The 23,021-nt window shown below is 48.9% G+C and overlaps 2 protein-coding genes across 2 annotated transcripts in view; one reads left to right on the top strand and one right to left on the bottom strand.

The window, feature by feature from the left end:
- Positions 1–2,429: 2,429 nt before the first annotated feature.
- Positions 2,430–16,971, bottom strand: ALG11 (ALG11 alpha-1,2-mannosyltransferase). The gene is made up of 4 exons (XM_036904862.2): positions 16,677–16,971; positions 12,294–12,524; positions 6,656–7,587; positions 2,430–2,747 (listed from the first exon to the last, which is right to left on the bottom strand). The coding sequence occupies exons 1-4, from the start codon at positions 16,769–16,771 to the stop codon at positions 2,476–2,478; spliced, it is 1,530 nt and encodes a 509-aa protein (XP_036760757.2). The 5' UTR covers positions 16,772–16,971; the 3' UTR covers positions 2,430–2,475.
- A 93-nt stretch (positions 16,972–17,064) lies between these two features.
- The window catches only part of ATP7B (ATPase copper transporting beta), a 67,799-nt gene continuing 61,842 nt past the window's right edge, over positions 17,065–23,021 (top strand). The window contains exon 1 of the mRNA XM_057489236.1: positions 17,065–17,300. The gene's annotated coding sequence lies outside the window, so the exon portion shown is untranslated. The remainder of the gene's footprint in view (positions 17,301–23,021) is intronic.

Below are 23,021 nucleotides of genomic sequence, written 5' to 3'. Positions count from 1 at the left end.
TTAACAGAAGTAACTTTTTTATTGTACCCATTGACAGGTTTAGCACAGACATACTCTCATCTATTTGTTTATGCATACCAGTCCTGGAGCCCAGGGTACATTTACACAATTAAACACAAATACTCTGAAAGCACTGATAATCACACTGGCCATGATCTCGTCATTTGTCTGTGACTTTGGAAACTAGCTGAAAATTATTAACATAAAGTGTATGACACTCTGAAATGTTTTGTATGTCTGACATATTAAGAAAAAAAAAGTTATTAAACCTGGCAACCTATTCCTTCTGGATACCAGAGGCAAGACAGTTTTGTTTTGCCTTAAAGATTTTTTTCTTCTTTCTTTAAAAAAAAAAAATTCCTGGCATGTGGAGCTTGGAAAAGCTTGGAAACAGTAGTAGGAAATGATAAGTAATTTAGGGCGACTCCATGAAGTACAAGGCAGCCTTCTGGGAAAAGGACCCAAGATCACGAGGGTCACATCTGCAGGTCCTGCTTAGATACAGATTGTGCCTATTCAATTTAAGTCATTCTGAGATATGAATACTATGCAAAGAGCATGGAACACGAACTTTATTATAAACAACTGTAAATACGAGCGCGAACGGCCCCTGCTGCGGGCTCAGAACGGCCGCTCGGAGCACTGCAGGTGGTGTCTCGCAGGGGTCTGCGGCCACTCAGAAGCCCCGGACAGTGGCTTTCAGGCTTTCTGTGGCATCATCTTTCAGAAGCAAGCAGACGCGGGGGACCACACTAAGGACCACAGAAGTGGACATATGTGCAAATCATACTTTCCAAAAATGGCTGTGAGGAGTGAAAATCATTTTGGAGAAACAAACCTGAATGTTTTCTGGAATTGCAGAATCCCTCGTTCGGACATCCTTGACTTCTGCTCCGTTCATTTCCGTTTCTTTATCTTCAGTCCATGGTTTTGCTTGGGTAGGTGCTGGGCTGAGTGGGGCAGTCGTAGGAGTCCGACCTCAAAGGCGAGCTCTAGGATGCAGAAAAGCATGGGGCTGGGGGCAGAACCACCAGGTTACAGTCCTGACACTGTCATCACACGGCTTTGTGATACTGAAGTCTAAGTTCTTTAAACTGTCCTTTTCTGTAAAGTTGAATGTAAGAAAACTACAGATTTTGTAGGGTTCCCTGCAGCTCCAGTGTCCACCAGTCTTCCTTTTCTAGATGGGATGATCTCCCCCGGCGTGTCAGAACGCCCTGGGCTGTCTTCCTGCCTTCTGATCTGGTCACAGAAGACGGCCTGTCGAGGAGTCAACATGCAATTGGGACGAGGTGGTGATGCCACCTCCATCCACGGATGGATGAGTGATCACAAAGGACAAATACACGTCCTTGAACATGCCTCTACCACCAAGACGTGTCCCGCGCACGGGCAGCCGGTTTGCAGCACTAGAAGGAACTGGTCACGTGCAGGAAATGCCGAAGCTGTAGGTCCTGTGGCCGTGTCTGCACACGCACATTCCTTTTTCCATGCTAGTACTTCTGCAGGTCCTGCTAAGTTACACTGACAGCAGCTCAGTAACCGAGAATCTGCCGAGGCCTGATGCATGGATGGACAAGGATTACAGGATGTATCTGGTATATATTGTTGCCTTTAATTATGGTAACTTGTAATTTTCATCTCAGAGACGGGTGTTCTTCCCCAGGAGGCGTCCAGATTACAGAGCTCAGTCAGGCCCAGGTATTCTGCTAATCAGATACTCTTTTCAAATGCCGCCTCATCTTACAGAGCGTGAGGCTGCTCGTAGAGACCGCGGATCCGTATGTGCCGTCACCATAGGCCAACAGCTTCCTGCGCCCTCTCACTCGGACCTCCAGTGCTGCAAAGCCACCCCCAGCCGCAGAGCTGTGGAGACACTAAGGACGCTGTACGGGCAGCAGGCGCCTCAGCGCAGAGCGCACTGCCCTCTGGGAACGCCTGGCCACGGGCAGCCTCTGCTCCCAGAACGTGGCTGAGCCTGCGTGAAGTCTCTTTTGTGAGAAAGGTCACCCACAATACTGTTTTGAATTTAAATGTACTTCAAGTTCTTCACAGAAAAAAATAATTTTTTGAATGATTCTAAAGTCCTGATCAGTCATCCATTTTCCTCTCAACATTACCTTTTTTTTTTTAGAGGACAATTATCTTTCTTGGTTTCTAAAATAAAGTGATTTGATAAAGAGAATTTGAAAAATATGATTATACCAAAATTAAGACTGTTTTTTTCTTTCAGATCCATTATTTTTCAAAATTTGAAACCAAATGCCAATTAAACATTTTTACATTTAAACCATATAAGGTTATCACTTACATAGTTTACCTTTTCTCACTGAAATATATGCCCCGTCTGTAAACATACTGAGAGCGCTGCCTAGGTAGACAGGGTTACAGTACAGGCGAGTTTAGAAAAATATTAACATACGAAGGTGTTTGGCCATCTTATATAAGAAATCTTTAATCTGTACAGATATGGTGTTATTTGAATAAACTCTCCACAGACGACAGGAATGACACCTCAAACTCCTGGTCGGAGAACCTGCTCACAGACGCCCGGGCATTATTCCTGATTTGGAGTCTTTTCTCTGCAGACATGGAAAGAATATGGGCCATGGTCTCAGCGTAGCCTTCCTCACCGTTGGCCAGAAACCCCGTTATCGCCCCAGCGTGGGGAATGACGATGTCAAGCTTTGGGCCCCCTGAATCGTGTGCCAGGATAACCGTGCCAGCAGCCATACACTCAACAACTCCTGAGAAAGAAACAAAAACCATGGAGGCTTTTAAGCTTCATAAGAATAATGATGAGCAGAAACTATGACAGATTTTAAGAAACTCATGAGAAATTTAATTAAATGTTTGTTGTATCTGCAAATTTGCACATTTAACTTCTCATGGTGTAAAATAAAATAATTTTAAGTTTTTCAGTTTTTAAAGCTTCACAATAAAGCTTTCATTCTTAATTAAAATAGACAAGTAGATGAAGAATAGTCTACAAAAAAAATAGGTACCCTGCAGATAATGAACCTGTGGAGACCAAGGGCAGGCTGCCCCCAGATGTGCTGCTCGGACACGCAGGTTACTGCGAGCGGAAAACCTCCAGGGCCCAGACTCAGCAAGAGACTTTGACCTCCTACCACCTGTGGATAAAGTGAGGGTTCCTGTGGCCAGGATTCTCCCCTGGCCCATTGGCTAGCTCACTACACGTGTGGGCAGTACCTTGCTATTGACTTTTTATATATAAAGAGCCCTGCCCAGTGCTCTGGGTGACACGGTGGCATGGCTGCAAGGCTGCAGGAGAGCAGAACAGAGGCTGGAGTGGTGGCAGCACCGAGGACAGAGGCCCAGAGGATGGCTGTGCAGGCAGAGGGGCCCAGAGGCAGAGACCGGCTGGCTGCATGCAGACTCGCGCTGAGTTGATGGGATTCTAGCGACTGACCTGCCACAGTGGGAGTAAAGTTGGGTACAAACCCTTTCACCCCAAGAACATCGTATTGTTATTCCCTCGGTCTCACTGAATCCACAGTGAACTTGCCTGGGGCTGAAACCCACTGGCAGGACACCGCCCAACTGTATAAAAAGAATTAGATGGAACTACTAGCTCCCCAGGAGGAGAGTAAGCACCTGTTACAATGTAAAGTAGGGGTGACAGGACGGAGTGTGACATTTCCCTTGGTGGCCTGTCAGGCATTTGGTTTCCCAAACATTTGCTCTTTCATGCTCCTCTGAGTTGCCTCCCTTCTCCTCTGAAGTCTCAGGCCCCAACCCCCTTCTCCTGGGTTCGGGCGACACCGACACCTGATTCTCCTGTCTCTGGACCCCGTGTCTATGGCTGCCCCTCACGTCTTAATGAGACTTTGGTTTGCTTCTCCCGTCAATCTGTCTCCCATCAGTTGGATTCTTAGACCAGCTAGAAGAAGAACCTCAAGGCATAGGGGAAACTTCTTCCTCCCCAACAGAAGAAAGGAGACTAGAGAATGTTAGCAAGATGGTAAAATAATTAATGGCTATTGGAAGATTAAAGTAGTAAAAAGATATGAGAAGCAAAATTTTAAGAGTTCAAATTACAGCATTAGGAGGGAAAAAAAAGCAAGCCACTTTAGTGAAGCGAACTACAGCTGGTGTCTCTGGCAAGTCTGAGATACTATGTGCCCAACAGCAGTGCTGACCTAATGGAAGCTTTGGTCAGTTTCTGCCACACGATGTAGGCGAGGGCCTAAGTCCTCTAGCCCGCCTTCCTTAACCCTGCTCCTGGGGACGCTGGCCCTTTGTAAGATGGTTTGACCATTTTCTCAGTCCTCCAAACGATGGTTCACAGCTGATAACCAAAGGAAAGTTAAATCGTCACAACTGCTTCTTCAACACTGGCAAAATCTCTACAGAACAGAATTTTCTGCTAATGCTGTAATCTTAAGTTTTATTTGAAAAATACGGATTTTAACATACTGTTCTTCAAGGCTGGACACCATTCCCGCACACTCAGACACTCCGGTCTAATCGGTCACACCTCTCCCGCCAGGATCCTCCACCTCTCCTGCCCTGCTGGGCCCTTCCTGTCAGCCAGGAGGCCGGCTCAGACTCGGTTAAAAGCAGCACGAACACACCGGCTCAGGTCACAGCCGCTCCCCGGCTGCTGTCCCTTCTGTCACCTCCCTCCACAGATGCACTGACAGGAAGTGTAGTTCTCACCAGCTCACCCCACTCGCTCCCCTGCAGACCGCACCTGACGTAGCACAACAGGCCCCTCGCCCCACGCCCCCAGCGCAGTGGCTCTGGGCCAGCTCACGGAGGACACCAGTCGGCTGGGCCATCTGCTGCTGGCCCCTTCCCCGGACACTCCCCCCCTCCTCCCCGCCTCTGGGACACTCCGCCCCGCCAGGGCTCCCCTGCCACTACTTCCCCCTCCACCGGCTCCTCTGCCCTCTGCTGCCCTGCCACCCTCTCCACGTTCTGTCCCGTGGGCGTCTCCTTGCCCTACGCCCAGGCGACCCTATCCTCCGCCTGCATGTGCAGCTCAGGTCCCTCCTCTGACCTTCAGACTCGCAGACCACTGCCAACTGGACACACGCTTCCGTGTCCCTCAGACAGTTCACACCGTCCACGCCCCCAACCGGGCTCCTCAGCCGAGGCTCCTACCGGACCCCCTCCCAGGTGAGGCCGTCCCCACTCACTCACCTCACTAAGAACCTGGGTGCTGACTCCTCTCAGGAACACAGTTTATCACCAAGCCCCGCTCACCACTACGGCAGAATCGTGCTCGGGCGGGGTCGGCGGCCAGCACCCCTCCAGCAGCCTCCTGCCCCTCACCGACCCACTCGCACAGTGAGCAGTGAACTTTAGGGGACAGCTTTTGACCAATAATGGACACCCTCCTAGCTTTTCCCACTGGCTTAACGGGGCCCAGTGCTCTGGCCCCAGACCGCCTCTCCACGGTCACTGCTCCGCCTGCACACTCCTGCCACCAAGCTCGCGGCTCCTGGAGGGTGCCTGCTACCCTGGCCACCATGCCTTCTGCCAACGGGCTCCCCTCTTCTGCATGGCTGACTTGTAACTACTGCTCAGGTTCCAGCTCACGTGTCACATCACTTCCTTGGGCAACTGTTCCCTGACCTGGCAAATCATGTTCCCAGCGCCACCCACGTACTGGCACAGTCGACCTCAGCGTGTACACACGGGAGCAGCACAGGAAGTCAGGCCGGTGCCCAAGGTCTGGGCCGGTGCGTTCCTGCTGTGAGCACTGGGCTGCCACCTAGGGGCACAAAACGGTGTCAAAGAAGCTGGAGCCTTCGTACAGGAAACTTCCCTCTCACGTTTCTGGTTTTCCCTGAACACCAAGCAACGGGAGGCACAGAGTCGGCCCTCGAGAAACATATGTCGGACCGAATCAGACACAAAACGTGTATGATTTTATACAAAAATGTGTGAATAACAGGAAGTCAGAGTAGAGAGGTACTGACTCTTTTTTGTTGTACTACAACAAGTAAGACAAGCTAAATTAAAGGGTGAGGAGATTTAAGTTCAACACATGCAGGATTCGGCAGAAAGAAGAGGGGAGGCCATTCACCGACGTGCACAGAACCAATGAAAGAAGCAGTTGCTGTGAGGCTGCCGGCTGCCCAGCCTTTGTGCACGACCGCATCCCCTGGGGGCTGGCCCACAATGCACCCAACCTGGGCCCCACCCGGACAGTCCGATTCAGTCCCTCAGTGGGCCTGGGTCAGGCCAAGGAATCGGTACCAGCATGCAGATGGGCTACGTCGGGAGAGGAAGTGTGGCAGGTAAGAGCAAGGGCTACCTGAGTTAGACGCCAGGCTCTGCCTGGCACTGTCACTGAACTGGGACAAGTTCTAGGACTCCCTGTACCCAACTTCCACTCCTTACAAGGTGGAAATAACCATGCACACCACTCGGGGCCCAGGGAGGAGTGACTCAGATGACACTCGGGACGAGCTCGCCAGGGCCTCACACACCGTTAGAGGCCAGTAAGTATGAGCCGTCCTCACTGAGCACAGATCACTGCCGGGCGTGGAATGAGGCAAGCACACGTGGTGACTGGGAGAAGCAGGACTCGATGGAAACCTCCAGTGTGTCACCACGCCATCAAAAGAGCCTACTGTGTACATCTCACGACACCAAACAAGCTGTTTAAGGACAAGCTCACCGATCCCAAAATGCTCATTCCACATGGTGTGCAGACCGATTGTCGCTTCTGACAAGTAGCTCTTCAATTCATCGAATGGAATGTTTATCTTGAACTCCACAGCTTCTTGAACTTGCAGATCCTCCGACAGCCTTCTCAGTCGGTTTACCCGACGTTCGTCATCCTGGTTACGACAGCCCCCGATGAGGATGAGCTTCAGCGCAGGACGGGGCTCAGCCACCTTCTCATTCAGCAGCTTAGCAAAGGCTCTGATCTGCAGAGGGTGGTTCTTCTCGGGCCTGAACTGGCCGACAGAGACCAGGAGATGGCCGGCGGCCGCCTCTGCCTCGCGTAGGGGAGTGTCCAGAAAGGCCTGCACGTCGCACGGTGGGTAAACAACGCTCGTGCGGTTCCCGGCCTTCCACAGGGAGAGAATGTGGTTCAGAGTCCAGGAAGAATTGACCATGACCACGTCACTGCAGGAGCCGGCCAGCCCGTAGGCGACGGCGAAGATGCGGTAGTAGGCGAGCTTGACTCTGCTGAGAACCGGATTCCTGGTAATGAAGGCTGCGTTATTAAACCCAGCATTTTGATTCTGCACTACAGAGAGCATGTCCGTGCTGACAGTGGGGTAGTGAACATAGCTTCCCACTCGGCAACCGCCTAAATACTTAAACAGAGGCAGCGTGAAGGCGTAGCCCATTGAATCGATGTAAACATCGGGAACACACTGCATCAGAGCTTCCCAGCCAAGAAGAATGGATCCGAGACTTTGGCCCAGCAGAGTGAAGTGAGGATAGAGTGAATCTTCCACAAGGTAGCGTTTCCTTAAGAAAACAAACCTCACGGGGCGAATCGGTCTGATGTTAAACCTTCTAAAAGCCCCTTCCAGGATCTGCTGGCTGCTGACATCGACATCACCGGTATAAACGACATAAACTGCTTCAGGATACCTGAAATAGAACATAATGGTTAACAATCTCATGCATTTAGGTTAAAATCAGGCAGAAAGTTGTAGATAATTATTTCCTCACAAGCATAAAGAAGCTTATTTTTAGACTAAAAAACTGCCCTACGATTTTCCTCTTACTGCATCTGGACCACTGGCTCCACTCTTCCACTGTCCTATGAGCAAACTGCCAAATCTTCCAAGTGAGACTCTAGTCCTTTGCTATCTCCTCTGCTAAGTTTTACACAGAGCAGACACCAACCAAAACTGACTTATGAATGACATTCTCTTTTCAAGAAACATTCAGAAATTTTGATAACTTTCTCAGTATAAAATGGTAATGAAATAGTAATAAAATACTCATAAATGAGGTAGAAAATTCACTGAAGGTATGTTTAGGTAGGATCAGAAATGCTAATGCTTCGCCCAGTGTGTCCATCCGAGACGCACTAAGGCTTTAGGGCCGTCTCTTGTACTGCAGCACACCAAGGCGGGACAGGGTCACGCTGGAGATACGGACACGTGCACTCGTGACTTCCAACGTGTTGGCCTCTTTCTGACTCTGCTTGTAAGTGTTCTTTGAGGCATAAACATCTACCACACATCTCGCGTGAGCTATTGGGTTCTGGGACCTCGGGATGAGAAGGAGCCATTACCCTGAAGGCGCTCAGTCCCGGGGGGAAGGAGACATAAACAGACTGCAAAGCTGTGTGCTGTGCACTGGAAGCGAGTGCAGGGGGCGGACGCCTGAGTGACGAGCATCGGAGGCTCCTGCCTCAGGCCCCCTCCCAGCAGCAGGACCGGTCCTTTTAAAAGGTTCAGACTTGTCACCTCTGGTCGCTTGAAGATGGCCACAAATTCTCGGACACTGTTCTCACTGACAGGTGGGATCCATGTCTGCTCTCTGGGAATGACAAGGTTCTGTGACTGCTTTTTACCACAAGCTATGGCAAAAGTCACGCCATGCCCGTTTCTGGACGCAAGCTCTGAGAGACGGGCCGCTTCTGCTCCACCCGAGGTGGCACTTCACGGGACAAGTCTGACTCTCCCCATGGCAGCATGGGTTGCGCAAGCCGAGCTAGTCGGTGGGGAACAGGGGCCCGACCAGCGCCCCCCACTGCGGTCTCGGTCATCCCAGCCCAGGAGCCTGGTACGTGAGTGCAGAAGCCGTCAGATGGCCCCGGCCCCAGCTGCTGTCTAGCTGCAACAGTCTGCGTACGAGGGATTCCAAACGGCCCGTCAACCCCCAGACTGTTGGAAAGAATATATTCTTGTTTTAAGCCATTAAATTTGGGGCTGTTTGTTATGCAGCAACAGATAAGCAGAACATCATCTGTTTAAAACCTTCATACGGTTTTCCACAGCACCTGGAATAAAATCTAAAGTCTTTCCTGTTCACTCAACCCTGTGCCATCCCGGCCCTGGCCTCTGAAACCTCCACGTCCGCTCTCTCCCTTGCCCACCGGGTGGGGTTCAGCCAAGCCGGGCTCCTCCCCTTGCGCAGGCCAAGCTCCTTCCGGTCTTAGGGGATCTGTAGTGGCTGCTCCCTCTGCTTTGAACTCTCTTTTCTCATCTCGTCTTCCAGGACAGTGTGGCATGTGGTTTAGATCACGGTAAGGCAGGCAGGGACATGGGACAAGGGCCAGGCCATTGTAAAGCCTACTTAGCCTGCGAGAAAGGCCCAGCTTAGCGTCAACCTAATCTGTAGGCTGTTCTTCCTCTTCTCCCAGCCCCTTAATCAATTTAGTAACTTTGTAATCAGGACGGGAGATGGCCCTCCGGAACCTGTGTGGATAAAGGATGCCAAGATCTGGACCAACACAGTCACCTAAATGAGCCCATTCTTAAGACAAAACTTCAAAGGAATTATAATCACTTGTGTACATCATGCCTTATGCTGACCGCTACCCCAACAGCCCTATAACACCCCAGACCCTAAGCCCCCAAGTGTGCCTCCTCTTTGAGGCTGCCCGCACTCCCCTTTCTTCGAGTGTGTCCCTCTCTCTGTTCTATTCCGGGTAAGCAGGGAGGGGCCACCAAGAGCTCTGATTTGGGCTCCCAGGTCCCCATGGCCTGGGCGACCCAGACGGGACTGCAGCTGAAGGATCTGCTCCTCAGCAGCCTGCCTGAGAATCTCCTTTGTTTTTGGGAAGTTCTCAGAACACAATCTCACTCCACCCAGTGCTCTGTGGCTCCCCCAAATCCTGGGGTAGTGGGGGCTTAGTTCCCACGCCCTGCAGAGTCAAGCAGACACTGGACACCAGTGACGCTGGCCTTAGGAGTTGGGCGGGGGATCAGCCCAGCGCTGAACAGGAGCTCCGTGAGCTGCTTCCCCATCTGCCCTTCCGCGCTCTCCGCTGCCTGCACGGCGGCTGCCGTTCCCTGCTGCTCTCGTGTCAGTGAATTCCTTCCTTACCCACACTTGTCCGACCTGCTGGAGAATTCTTTCTCATTCAGAGTCAAGAACTGCCCCTGTCCAGGCTGGGGTTTCACCTACTCCTTCACCTAGTGCGCGGGGAGACCGCCCAGGTGCAGAGCCTGGCAGCAGGGGGCTCAGTTTCTTCATCTGTCAAATGCGGGTAACAGTGACAACCTAGTAAGGTTGTTATGAGCATTGTGTGACCTTACAAAGGCAGGGGTCAAGATGTGACGCACTGACATGCAGGTTACTTGAGCTGTAAACCATCAGGGCCCAAAAGACTCAGGAAGAGAGTTTGATACCCCACCTCCCTCAACAACTGAATAAAAAGAATTAGTCGGAGGAGCTGTTCCTGGGGAGTGAGCAGTGTAGCTATATTATAATGTGAACTAGGGGTGACAGGAAGGACTGGGACAAAGCCTGCTTGTTAGCATTTCCCTTGGTGGCCCATCAAGCATTTTGTTTACCAAACATGGACTCTTTCATATTCCCGTGAGTCGCCTCCCTTCTTTGAAGGCTCAGGCCCTGACCCCCTCTGGGGGTTCAGGACGACACCTGCACCTGAGCCAGACTGTCTCTGGGACCCACCCCGTGTCTGCAGCTGCCCCGCATGCATGGAATGAGACTTTGGTTTGTCCTCCTGGCAACTGGATCCTTGACGAGCTGGAAGAGCCCTGGCGGGTAGAGGAAATGTCTTCCTCCCCAACACACGCAAACCACTTCCAACAATGCCTGGCATACAGTGAATGCTCAGTATATCTCAGTTACTTCTGTCATTCAGATTTCAGTTAAGTATTATCTCCTTGGAGATGTTCCCTAATCCATCTAAATTATCAAGTCACTCTCTTATTATCCTATTTTAATTTCCTATATAGCATTTCTTACGTGTTGCTTTTCTTCTTTGCTTATTATCTCATTTCTCTCTCAATTAAAATATAAGGTCCATGAGAGGGACCTGATCTACCCTGTTCTCCATTTAATCTCAGCTCCTAGGACAGTACCTGATACACAGGAAGTTCCCAGTGTACATCGCTAGACTGAATGAAAGGTGTCCTTCCTGTATCTTATGCTGCGGCAGGAGAGACAAACAGGAATTAACTGAGGAGAAAACTTTACTGCAGAAAAAAAGGAACATTTTATGGGATGGCAGGAATCTAGAAGGCATGAATCCCTCGCTCAGCACGCTGGAGCTACGTGTATGGAAGGAACGGGGAGGGACGAGAAACAATGTGTTCCGAGGAAAACAAAGAAGTATCTTCTGTCATGCGGTACCTGTGTGTGTTTGGAAGGCAGGACAGGCCGGGAATACAGGCAGCAGAGCCGAGGGACTGCTGAGCGATGGCTTTGGAGCTGAACGTGGGTGAGCTGGAGAGCAGCCAGACAGCAGCCAGGCCACGGGGGACAGCTTCCCGCACGTGCTGACACAATGACCAGCCTGCACTTCCCTCCCTGTGCTCCTTCCTCAAAGGGAGTCATCAACATCCGTGGGGTGGGGTGGGGACGAGGACGGGGGAAAGGAAGCCTAAAACCTTAAATGACCAGTAACACCGTATTCTGCCTGACGTGATAATTTACTTTACTTCAGACTAGCGGGTGATGATATACACAAAATAGAATCGAATAGATGCTTTCACAGAGATTTCCTGTGGGCCACGGCTGACTTGAAGTACTCAGGTTTAAAGTGCCCCACAGTACTTGGTCTCTTTCTAGTTTTCAATCTCTCCTCCACACACTCTCCCAAGGTGACCAGGTAGTCTCACTAAATTGTGCCATAAAAGGGCAGATACTTTCTAAAAGGGTAAGACAGGACACAAACTCCAGTCCAAGCAGTTTTATTGCTAAACCTGAGAGGCACCCCTCCGTTCTGGCGAGCAGAACAAAGAAGGCATCTCATACAGGCTAAGAGGCTTTTATGGCCAGGTGTTTCGGCGGGCTTTGGAGGGGAGGGGTCAGGGAAAAGGTGTGTGGCTTGCTTACGTGTCCTCGGGAGAATGCTCGTAGCTTAGTAAGATGAAACCTAGTCTCTGAGGTGGTGGGTGGGCTTATTCAAAAAGGCGATCCTCCTGCTGGGCTCTATCGTTTCCCCTTTCCATTTCTTTCTTAACATCAACTAAAACACGATAGGATGTTGTAAGGCAGGTTGGCAAATGACAGAAGTATTTGCTTACTGAAAAACAGTTAAAAAAGAAACTCTTGGCCATGAATAAGGTGCTGGAGAAAGATGAATTTCTTAATGATTTTTAAAAAATGGTCACAATGTAGCCAATTAGTTAAGAAAGATGCATACCTACTTTTTCTGCAGGGCCCTTAGGGCACACCATAGAACTCTTTCCCCTCCGCCACCAGCATTGCAGTACGGGTGAAAAAATGCGATCACCACGTGGTTCTTCCCATTTTTGCTGGTTGACGCTGCCCTCTTCTTCCCCTGTAGCAGCAGCCTGATTCCCCAAAGGATCATAAACAAACATACACACAAAGTTCCACCCACAATCAGCCCAGGGAGGAATAATGAGTAAAAAAACCTGAAACGAGAGGAAAAATGTAAGACTTGGTATGATGCCCACTCAAGAGCTAAAACTATAAATTCAACTGAACTTTTACATATCCCCTTTACATACTAGTAGCAAAGAAAGGAAATTTTTATAGCTTGGGAGTCTGCTAACAAAATACTCAGAATTCCAACGCCACAAAATAAGCAGTATCCAAAGTGCCAGTCCTCCATAATCCCAAGCTCCATACATGCCAGCAGTTTAATGCACCTCTCCTTTTTAATCGGCGGTAAAAACCCACATTGTGAGCCACTTTTCTCCCAACTCAGTGTATGTGTTAGGGGATTAAAAACAAATTTAATTCTTAACCTAAGCAAGACATGGTTAGGAATGGCATCCGGCCCTCGAAGTGACAACATAAAGAAATACGTCCTCTGAATGATCAGTATTCCATTAGTTACAAGCTTGGTGAGATAGTCATTTTTATTCTCACTTCACCTGAAGTAGAAGTTTCCAGGGTGAGATGAATGGAATTTAGACTTCTCTGTCACAAGTTCTGCACTCCACCAGTTTAGATGACCCTCAAGTCACTGCCTTTCTCTATGTGCCTCTGAGTTGCCAAAACCCCCTTGCGTTCTGCCTCACTCGCACACCGACTGAATGGTCACCTGTCCCTGCCCGGCTGACTGAGGCTTGCTCGCACTGTATCCCAGTGTCTAACATAATCCCCGGCACAGGGAAGGCCTTCAATAAATATTTGTTGACTGAATCCAAAATTTTATTACCTCCTCAGATGTCTTAGATTATGTTAAAACAGTTTTTCAAGGTGTGTTTTCTCAGAGTTGGACGATATAGTTGTTACCAAACCTAGAATTTTTTATACCCTGCCTACCCTTTGTAAAGGATTTGAGGGGCTGGTAAGACATAAGAGCAATAAAATACTAAAGCTTAAATAATGAGAAGTCAAGCTCAGGGAAATAGAGTGAAAGTGTTGGTGGGAGAGGGCATTCAGGTGGTGGAGCAGAGACGCAGGCTCTCTACTGGTACCTAGGCGTGAACAGCAGACGGCTGTGGGCTGCTTAATGACCAAACCAAATGCCAGGATATTTTGTGTAATTACATAGTTTTCATTGTCCGTAAATTGAAAACACAAATTCTTCAGAGAAGTATCTTAATGATATTTAGTTTTGAAGTAAGTACCTCATGTGGGATTTCCTATTGTGACAAGTCCCTTATTTGAAGAGGTATTTGACTTGTGAAAATAATCTGGTTTTAGGACATCTTTGTATTCTTAAAAATTACCGAGGACCTTATACAGCATTTGTTTACATCAGGGTTTCCAACCTTAGCAGTACTGACGTTATGCACCAGACGGTTCTGAGTGTTGGGCGTCCTATACGCTGCGGGATGTTTGGCTGCATCCCTGACCTGCACCCGCTGGACGCCACTAGCACCCTACCAATCATGGCAAAATTATCTTGAGGTGTTGCCAAGTGCCTAGAGGGGCAAAACCACTCCTTGTTAAGAACCAGGGATTTACACTGATCATATGCAGCAATATTTAGCATATGAGAAATAAGAAATGAGGAATAAAAAAAATATTTATTAAAAAATGACAAATCTATTACATATTAACATGTAATATGTTTTTATTAAAAAAAAAACACCTTGTATTTTCCAAATCAAAAAAAGAAATTTAGTAAGAAGGGTGTCACTATTTCAAAAATTTTGCAAATCTTTTAAATGTCTGGCTCAACAGAAAACCGTGGCTTCTCAAATGTGCTCTGCACTCAATTTACAGTGATGTGTTGTGTTATTTCAAGTATATGAAGAAAATCTAGGCTCACTCAGATGTATTAGGAAAAGAAAGGCATATATTTAAGGAGCATTTTCAGTCAGTAACAGGTGTTTTTCTGTTTTACTATACCAAATTAGACAAGTGACAGTTTCTTAATGGTCAGTTACAACATGGAATATACAACCCAATCACGGACCTTTCATGTTCTGTTACCTTGAAATCTATTGGTCTATCTTGCCTTTTGAATGGATCTTACCTATACATGATTTTACACATGACTTAATTTTTGGAAAACATTGGCTCATGACTTATGCAGGCTTTCCAAGTGTTGACACACTTCATGTACAGCATGGAGGGATCACATTTGTTAATATCAGCAACCATCTCATCAAGAAAATCCTTTAAGTACTGGAATTCAGAGTGTTGCTCTGAATGGCAGATGAGTTTTCTCAAATTCTAATTTTCACCTGAAAGCTCAAACTTTATCATTAGCAACGAGTTGGGTCACTTGTTTTCTTGGAAGTGACAGGGTCACTTCATTCTTTTCAAGAAAATATGTACCAAATACCCAAGTGAGAAGAACTAGTTTATCTAATCAGTTGTTCTTTCAAGTGGAAACCAAGTTGCATAAAAAATGTCTAATTCAGCTTGCAACTTAGCTATCACACTAGTGCGTTTCCTTGAGATAACATACTTCAGTGTGGAGAAGTTGTATAGAATATTAAGAAGATACATACTCAACAAAATGAGTAATGTTTACTGTTTCATCAAGGACATTAAGTAAAAGTGGCTTTAGCAAGTGCATGGTGGGGAAAAACACAATGACCACTACACCATGAGTACAGGTCGATGTCACTGCCTTGATTTGTGCCAAGCAGCAGTTTTACCCACCATTACTTTTGCACTATCAGTGTAAATGTCAACACGGTGGGAAAAAAAAAAGTCTTATTATTATAAAAACAATTTTGACCTTGAGGACCTACTGAAAGGATCTTAGGGACTTGCAGAGTTGTAGGGATCACACCTTGGGACCACTGCCCTAAAGGATAAACAGAACCTGATTGAAGTGGTAAGACTTGTCATGTATTTAACATTTGGAATGTACCAGTTCACAGTAGTAGTATTATAGCTGATAGTTTGCTTTCCCAAGTCAAAAACCCGTTTAACTTAAAATTACCTGACCCAGAGTTCAAAGATTTTTTATGGTATTTCCTTTAAATGATTTAAGTGGGAAAATTCATGTGAGAGGGCTTTAAAATTGAACTATCTGACCTAAAATTAGGAAAAAAAAACTCCTATTATGACTGAAGTTGAACCAGTCTTGAGTCTAAGTTTCAAAGACACACAGGTTCTATAAATAAACATTTCTACTTGTCTATCAAAATTACCCATTTTATAATTTAAATTAACAAAAATGTGCCAGTAAATGTTTACCCATATAAACACAAGGCTTTAAAAACATAACTGTAACCAACATTCAGCAAACATTTATTTAGCACTATTATGTACAAAGCCTTGGGGGTATTTCAAACGGTCGGAAAAATACGAAAGCTCTGAAAATACATTTTTCCAGTTCAAAATGTTTCAAATCATCATTACAGAATTTGAAGTGGAGGTGACAAAAATGAAGAAATACTTGAATTTTGGAGAGAATAGTCTCCTAAATTTCAGACCTGAACAAAAATAAGTAGGTGTTAAAGAAGAACTGCGTAGGTAGAATATACTAGATGTTGTTTTATTAGTGTAGGCAAGGCCCAGAAAATACAGCAGTATTCAACAACAAATGTGAAAAACAAGTCGGAGTTTTTTCACCAAAATATTAATAGTCATCATTTCCGGATAGCAGCAGTCCTGGAGAATTTTGTTTTTTCTCGTCTATTTCCTAACTTCCCTACAAGAAACAATGTATCACCACGTAATAAGGATACAGGTAATAATGCTTTATATAACTATTCTTACATCAAACAAACAAACATCAACAGATGATCATAAGAGGATTCAACACGAATTTTACGCTTAAATGACACAGGTTAACGACGTTTTGGGGAAAGATAAACGAGAAGATCCGGTTTCTTCTTTACAAAAAAGGGGCACGACTGAAAAATGGTTCATGGCTCAATTATAAAGGAAAATGAGGAGTAAATGTAATTCATGACACACAAATTGTAGTGCGAAAAACAGCGAGCGCCTCAGCCGGAGGGAGGCCGGGAAGCGGCGCGGTGAGCGGGGTCCTCCCCCGGGGCCCGGCCTCGGGCGGCCGCAGCGACGAGCGCGCGCGCCATCCTCCCCCGCCGAGCGTCGCGGCCAGGAGAGCCCTTCCCCGCACACGTTAGCTGCACCGCCGCGAAACAGATAACCCCCGTGGGCCCAGACCGCGGGCTCCTCACCTCAGAATCTCGCACAAGCACCAAACACCTCTGGCAGCCGCCATCTTCCGCCGACGCCCGAACTCCGGAAGCGCTTCGCTGTCCCTCTTCTCCATTGGCTCCTGAGGAAGCGTGGGTGACCCCCTCCGCGCTCGCAGCGCCCAGAACTCGTCCCGATTGGCTACTGTGGAGCTTCCCACGCCATCGCAGCCAATAGTGTTTCTGGGCAGTAGACGAGTTTTCACGTGGCGCACAGAGGTCTCGGCCCCTATGGGCGGGGCCGTAGCGGGAGCTACTCTGGGGAGGGCGCTACTCTGGGGAGGGCGTGGCTTGTGACGGACAGGTGCCCCCGGCCCCTCCCTGGATGCCCCCGCGCCCTCGCCCCCGCCCCTAGCGCGGGAGACCGACCAGCAAGCAGCCCTCTCGCGCCGCGGGTCGGTTTCCCAGGTGCGGAGTTCACTCCGGCGGCGCCCGGGCGCCGAGCCGACGGACGCCGGCGACCGCCACGCCGTAGCGTTCTGCCGGCCGGGAGGCGAGCCCCGGAGTGTGCGTTTCGGGCCCGGGTCTGCGCGGCTCGCCCGCCCTCCTCCCCGCCGCGGCACACGCCGGAGGCCGAAGACCCGGAGCGCAGCGCCTCGGCCAGAGGTAGCGGACACTCGGGGGCGGCGGGCGGGACGGTTCCCCGCCAGGGCTCCCGGCGCGGCGGGCGTCAGGGTCCGAGGCCCGCCCTCCGCTTGCGCTCCCTGCCCGCGCCTCCCAAGGGCCAGGGGCGCTGCGGCGCGCAACTCGGAGTCAGCCCATGGGAGGCGGCTGCTGATCCTGCTCCGAAAGGCCGGGGCGGGTCCCGCGCCCCCTCGGTGGCGAGGCCGAACCGCAGAGGTGCACCCTTACTCCTGGGAGTAACCACGCGTCTCCTCCACCGAGCGGTGCGTCTGGGCTCCGCGCCGGGTCGGGAGGACGCTGCCTGAGGTGCGCAGATAGGTGACCGGCCGGCAAGCAGCTCTGCGGAGTTTCCAAGTCCCGCGCTGCGTGCTCCCGCCCACCTGGCGATCAGGCCACGCCCGCCGGGAGTCTGGTCACGCCCACGCGGTCCGTGCTGGGCTGTCGCTCGCGCGGAGGGCCCGCCCTGGGCTGGTGCTCGGGAACGTGTCCGACCCGGCGCTTCTCCCTTGTCTTTATGCTGTGAAGGGGTGTGGAGCCGGCGAGGGGAAGTGAGCGCGGCGTTGCCGCTCTAGATGATTAGTGAGTCACCTGAGTTACCCACAGCTGATGGTCGGCCAAGGTCCTGCAACTTAATTTTTTTAAGAACTATGTTTGAATTCATTTAATTGTACAAATAATACATTAATGCATTCTCTTAGAAATGTAAACATACAGAAATATTTACTGTGTAAAGCAGATCTCTTCACATACTTATGTCCTCATTCCCTCAGCAGATATTTGTTGAAAATTTACTGTGTTTCAGGCACGGTGCTGAAGAGCTGAAAACACGTGATTTTATATATATATCTGCAGATAAATCTTTAGGTTTTGTATGTGTTTAGCTTTAAAATTTGTGTTTTACGTAAATGAGATCACATAGGGTGTATTCTCCCACTTTTTACAATACAGCAATATATCCTGGAGATTGCTTCTCGGTACGTACACCTCTGGTGTGTATTTTATAATAAGTGACCTCTGCCCAGTTTGGATTGCGCCATACAGTGTAGGTCGTCTCCTGTGGTGGACATTCTGGTCCTTCACCTTTCCCTTCCTTGCAAGCCAAGCTGTAGTGGACGTCCTTGTACATGGTTTTAATGGTGACACTCGAGTATTTCTTTGGGACAGACAGTGAAGCCAGGATTGCTGGCCCAAAGCTTATGCTCTGCCTTTTCTACAGATTTTTGGAATTAACTCAGCAGCATTATCGCATGCCTTTCTGTAGGGAAGCTCATCTAGGCTCTGGTGGTGTAGAAATGGAAGAGCGGTGGGTCAGTGGATGGGCAGCGAGAGGCTGGTCCATAGGTGATCCTTGGTGTGATGATTCTGCTTTTAATGGAGGTGCAGAAAGCATGCGTGAGGGAGGGGTGGCTCTTCTAGATGAGGAGGCACTTCCAGCCCCCGCGTACCTCTCACCTCTCTACCCATCAGAAAAATCCTTGTCCTTCCCGGTCAAGCTCGAGACCTGCCTCCTTGAAACTTTCTGTAACTGCCTCTGTTCCGGTTGACCTCACCCTTTTCTGGGTTCCTTTGGTAACAGCATTAGCCAACGTTATTGGGTTTACTGTGTTAGGCTCTGTATAAGCACTTTACACTCCTTTATGTAAACTCATGTAATCCTCACAAAACCGTTTGATATAGGTATTTTCTTGTTATCACCATTTACTCTGCAATACTTCGTAGTGCCTATTGTGTGCCAGGCATTCTAGGCACCAGGGATGTAGCTAAGACCAAGGCCCTGCCCTCAAGGAATCTATATCCTGCTAAGAGGTATAGAAGAAAAAAGGATCATCAGTGTTGTCTCTGGGTACTCAGTGCCATGAAGGAGATAAATCAGGGTGGGGGCATTAGGAGGGCATGGGAGGGGGAGATGCTGTCTTAAGCAGGTGGTCAGGATTTCTTAGGAGGTGGCATTTAAGTGGACACCTGAATGCTTCAGTTTTGGAGGAAGTAGTCTTGGTTCAGGAAAGAAAAGGTGTCGAGGTTCTAAGTCAGGAGTGACCTGAATGTTTGAGGAACAATAAGAAAGCCTGAGTGGCTGGAGCAGAGGGAAGGAAGGGAGATAGTAGAACATGAGGTCAGAGTTCATCACCTTTACAGGTGGGGAAACTGAGGCAGAGAGAAGTTAAGTAACCTGCCCATGCTTCCAGAGCTAGGAAGAGGCAGATCTGGGGCTGAGTCTTAACCAGGCCTGTTTGACTTCCTCAGATAATGTGTTTTCTTCCAAACTTACTTGACACTTGGTCATGCCATCTGTAACGATTAAACTTTTCTGAAAATAGCCTTTTTTTTTTTTTCTGCTCTGCTTCTTGGAAGTGGGGACCGGGTTTGCATCACTTAAAGAAAATTCTCCAAAGCACGTAATAGCTGCATCACAGTTGTTTTTGAATGAATGAATTATAGCATGACCCACCCCCCATTGTTTTCAGAGGCCTATTGGCCTGAAGGGAGGTGGCCCAGGACTTGGGGCATTCAGCCTTGAGTTGGCATTGTGGAGCACCTTCCCTCTCTGCCTGGGGCTGGGCCAAGCCGGGATGGGATGGGAGATGGCTGGAGGTCAGCCCTGTGCACGTGGAGCTGGCCTTGTTAGGTGCTGGAGGAGGAGTGTCCGCACAGGAGGGTGCTCCCCGGGCGACAGTGTGGCCTTTGGGGAAGAAGGTCTGCTGGAGGGTCTTTCCGAGGAGATGGCACATGACCGAGGCCAGCAGGAGTGTCGCTGGCTGGGCTCACAGGACGGTGGCAGGAGGACATTGCAGGCTGACTAGTGTGGGCAGGGGTCCGGGGGTGGGGGCTGGGAAGATGCATTTGAGGGGCTCGGAGTGGCTTGACAAGGCTGGAAAAGTGACTGTGGAAGGTGCTGTTTTCCAGGCCAGGAGTTTGGGTTGGATCCCAAGGCGGAGAGCTTGGGCACGGGGACGCAGTCTGCAGTGCCCCCACAGAGGGGGACAGCTGGGAATGCAGCTGCCCAGGCTTGCAAGGTCTTTGGCAGTGACCAGCCCAGGCCACCCAAGGCTGCTGAGCAGCCTAAGTAGGAAAGATGTGCAAGTCAGCCATCTTGTCCCATCCCCTGGGAGCTGTCCTCTCAGTGGAGAAATGGGCCCTCTGCACTGGAGCACCCCGCGTCCCAGTGTTGGAGACAGTGGCGGCCCCCCCAGCAGCAGCTTTCCACGCACTGGCACTCAGGAATCGGGTGCTGAGCTGGGGCCAGAGAGCTGGGCTGCAGGGGCTGCTTACCTGACACACAGCTTCTCTGTTACAAGCGTGGTCACTGTTCACTGATACCCTTGCATAGGCCACTGGGAAGTGTCCGTGTTCAAGTTTGTGAGTAATTTTTAATCTAGAGGATTAAAATCAGTACTAAGTGAAATTCTAGAAGGCCTGTGACTTTTTTTAAGCTAAGTTAGGGGAGAAAATCTGAGCAGAACAAAGGTCGGTGAGATAAAATAGAGGACAAAGCAGAGTGACCTTTAGTTGTGTAACTAAAATAGCAAATAAGATTTTTAAAACATCAATAATTGTGAAATATGTGATTTTAGGATGTAGCAGTGTTGCTCAGCATCAATTCCTCCAGAAGCTAAAAACCACTTTGCATTGGGCATTAGAAACATTGAAAATTATTTAAAATATCACTATTATAATAGTAATTTGACTCCACAACAAAAATTTGGAAAGTAAAGACCAAAATGGGAAAATTTATTTTTATCTTAGACTCACTCTTAAGACGATTCTCGTAACATCCTTTATGATTTGCTTTTGCTGCATCTAGTCAGTAATCTGTAGAAATACCAGATCTGTTCTTGCACCTCAGAGATAATCATACTAATGTCTTTGGTGAATTTCTGTCTAGTCTCTTTGAATTTTTTCTTTCTCAAAACCCAGTGGTGCTCACATTATGGATAGACTTTTCTAACATCTTTAAAACGGTCCATCGGTGAGTCTTGTTACTATGGAATCTGTGGCCTCTCTTTCCTTGTCTGGGCAGACTGTTCGGTTCACAGTCTGCAGTATTCTTTCCCCACAGCCCATAGTCCCCCATCTCTGCCCCAGTATCAGGGTTTACAAACTGCCTTTTCTGCATCTACAAGGGTGACAGAATTGCTGCGGAAATTCCAGCAGCCACGTGGCTGGGTTTGTTTGGTCCCAGGTGCGCCTGCAGGTGCCCGTCCCTTGCTGTCAGCTTTGTGGGATGCTTACAAGCCTTCCTCCCTCTTGCAGCGAGCCCTGTGCTGCATCCCCGCTTCCCTCATTCGCAACAAATAACCTCGCTTCTTACCTCAAGAGGATCGGCACCGTTGTGTATGATTTCCTTCAACTTTTTACCTATCTCCATGCACTTCTCCCAACATTTAATTTAGATCTACGACATATTTTCACTTCCTTATCTCCAGTCTCAGGACAGGCCTGCCTTCTTTTCAAGGTCATCTCCTCTACCAATGCCCTTGACCCATACGCCTTCCTCTCTACCTGCTCTGGAGCTTTTATCAGTCATCTCTTCTCCCTGCAGACTTCTCCCCTTCAGCTTGTAGAATCATCCATTTGCCTTCGTTCCCAAATCTCTGCTGTTACCTCTTGTCCCCCACCAGCAACTGTTTCTTCCATTCCCTTGTTCCGTGGTCTTCCAGAAAGAGTCACCTGCGTCTGCTTGTTTCTGCTCCCCCATGGGCTCTCAGGTTTTCCCTTCATTAGTGTGTCAGTTTATTGGGCACATTAAATATATAATATATATACATATGTGTGTGTGTATATATATATATATATATATATACACACATATCTATAGTTGTAAAGCATAATAATGTAATACTTAGGAGGCCACTCCGACCCCCAAACGAGAATATTCTCAATGCTGTGACATCTGCACCTGTCCCTTTGTCCCTTCCTCACCTCTGTGCGCTGCTGTAGAAGCGCCCTGTCTGCAGGTCCACCACCCTCAGTTCTGTGTGTGCTGTAACCCAGCTCTTCCCTTTGGTGGAGTTTGATCACACATATGCCTGAGCAATACGTGTCTGAGCTTTACAAGAATGGTGTTGTAGGGTGTCCAGCTTTCCTCACTACACACTCCATTTCCAGGCCTCCCTGCTGTGCGAGTGGAGCGCAGCCCAGCCCTTCTCCCTGGAGGGCGTCGGGTGGTGAGGGTTCACAGGCGCAAGCAGCCTCCTGGCGTACACCAGCAGTCCGTCCACCCCTGCCCCTGTTGGCTTTCCCACTCTTCTGAAACCTCATTTGCTTAGGTCTCCGTGAATGCTAAAGGCATAGCCTCCTGAATTGTTATTTTAATGGCTGTTCTACTACATTAAAAGAAAAACAGCTTTACTGAGATATAATTCACATACCACACATTTCGGAGATGACGTGTACCATCACGACCACAGTGAATAGTAGACCGTTTTCTATACCTCAGAAAGAAACCCTGGCTTTTGCAGCCTGCTTCTGTGTCAGAGAGCTTCCCCACTCGGGGAGGCAGAACGTTTCCTTCCACATGCCTCCGAACATGGAGGATAGACTCGCCTCCGTTTGGGACCTTGCCCTGTGTATTTCTTTGTCTGGCTGTTGACTTTTATCCTCTGGGGTGTCCTTTATTAAACTGGTAAATATAAAACAAAAGCACCACCACAAACCTTGTGTCCTTTGGCTGTCATCTCCACCTCCTCCTGTTCCCCAGGCCTA

This window comes from Manis pentadactyla, chromosome 2 (genome assembly GCF_030020395.1).
Source record: "Manis pentadactyla isolate mManPen7 chromosome 2, mManPen7.hap1, whole genome shotgun sequence".
NCBI lineage: Eukaryota > Metazoa > Chordata > Mammalia > Pholidota > Manidae > Manis > Manis pentadactyla.
This window is presented reverse-complemented; position numbering and strand designations above follow the sequence as displayed.

What these genes read in the sequence shown, in the direction of transcription:
- ALG11 (XM_036904862.2), bottom strand. Translation starts at nt 16,771, where the DNA reads ATGGAGAAGAGGGACAGCGAAGCGCTTCCGGAGTTCGGGCGTCGGCGG. An exon ending in CTAAGGGCCCTGCAGAAAAA is followed by an intron (nt 7,588 to 12,293) that starts GTAGGTATGCAT and finishes GTTCTATTTCAG; the next exon opens with GTATCCTGAAGCAGTTTATG. An exon ending in GAATGAGCATTTTGGGATCG is followed by an intron (nt 2,748 to 6,655) that starts GTGAGCTTGTCC and finishes TTTCTTTCTCAG; the next exon opens with GAGTTGTTGAGTGTATGGCT.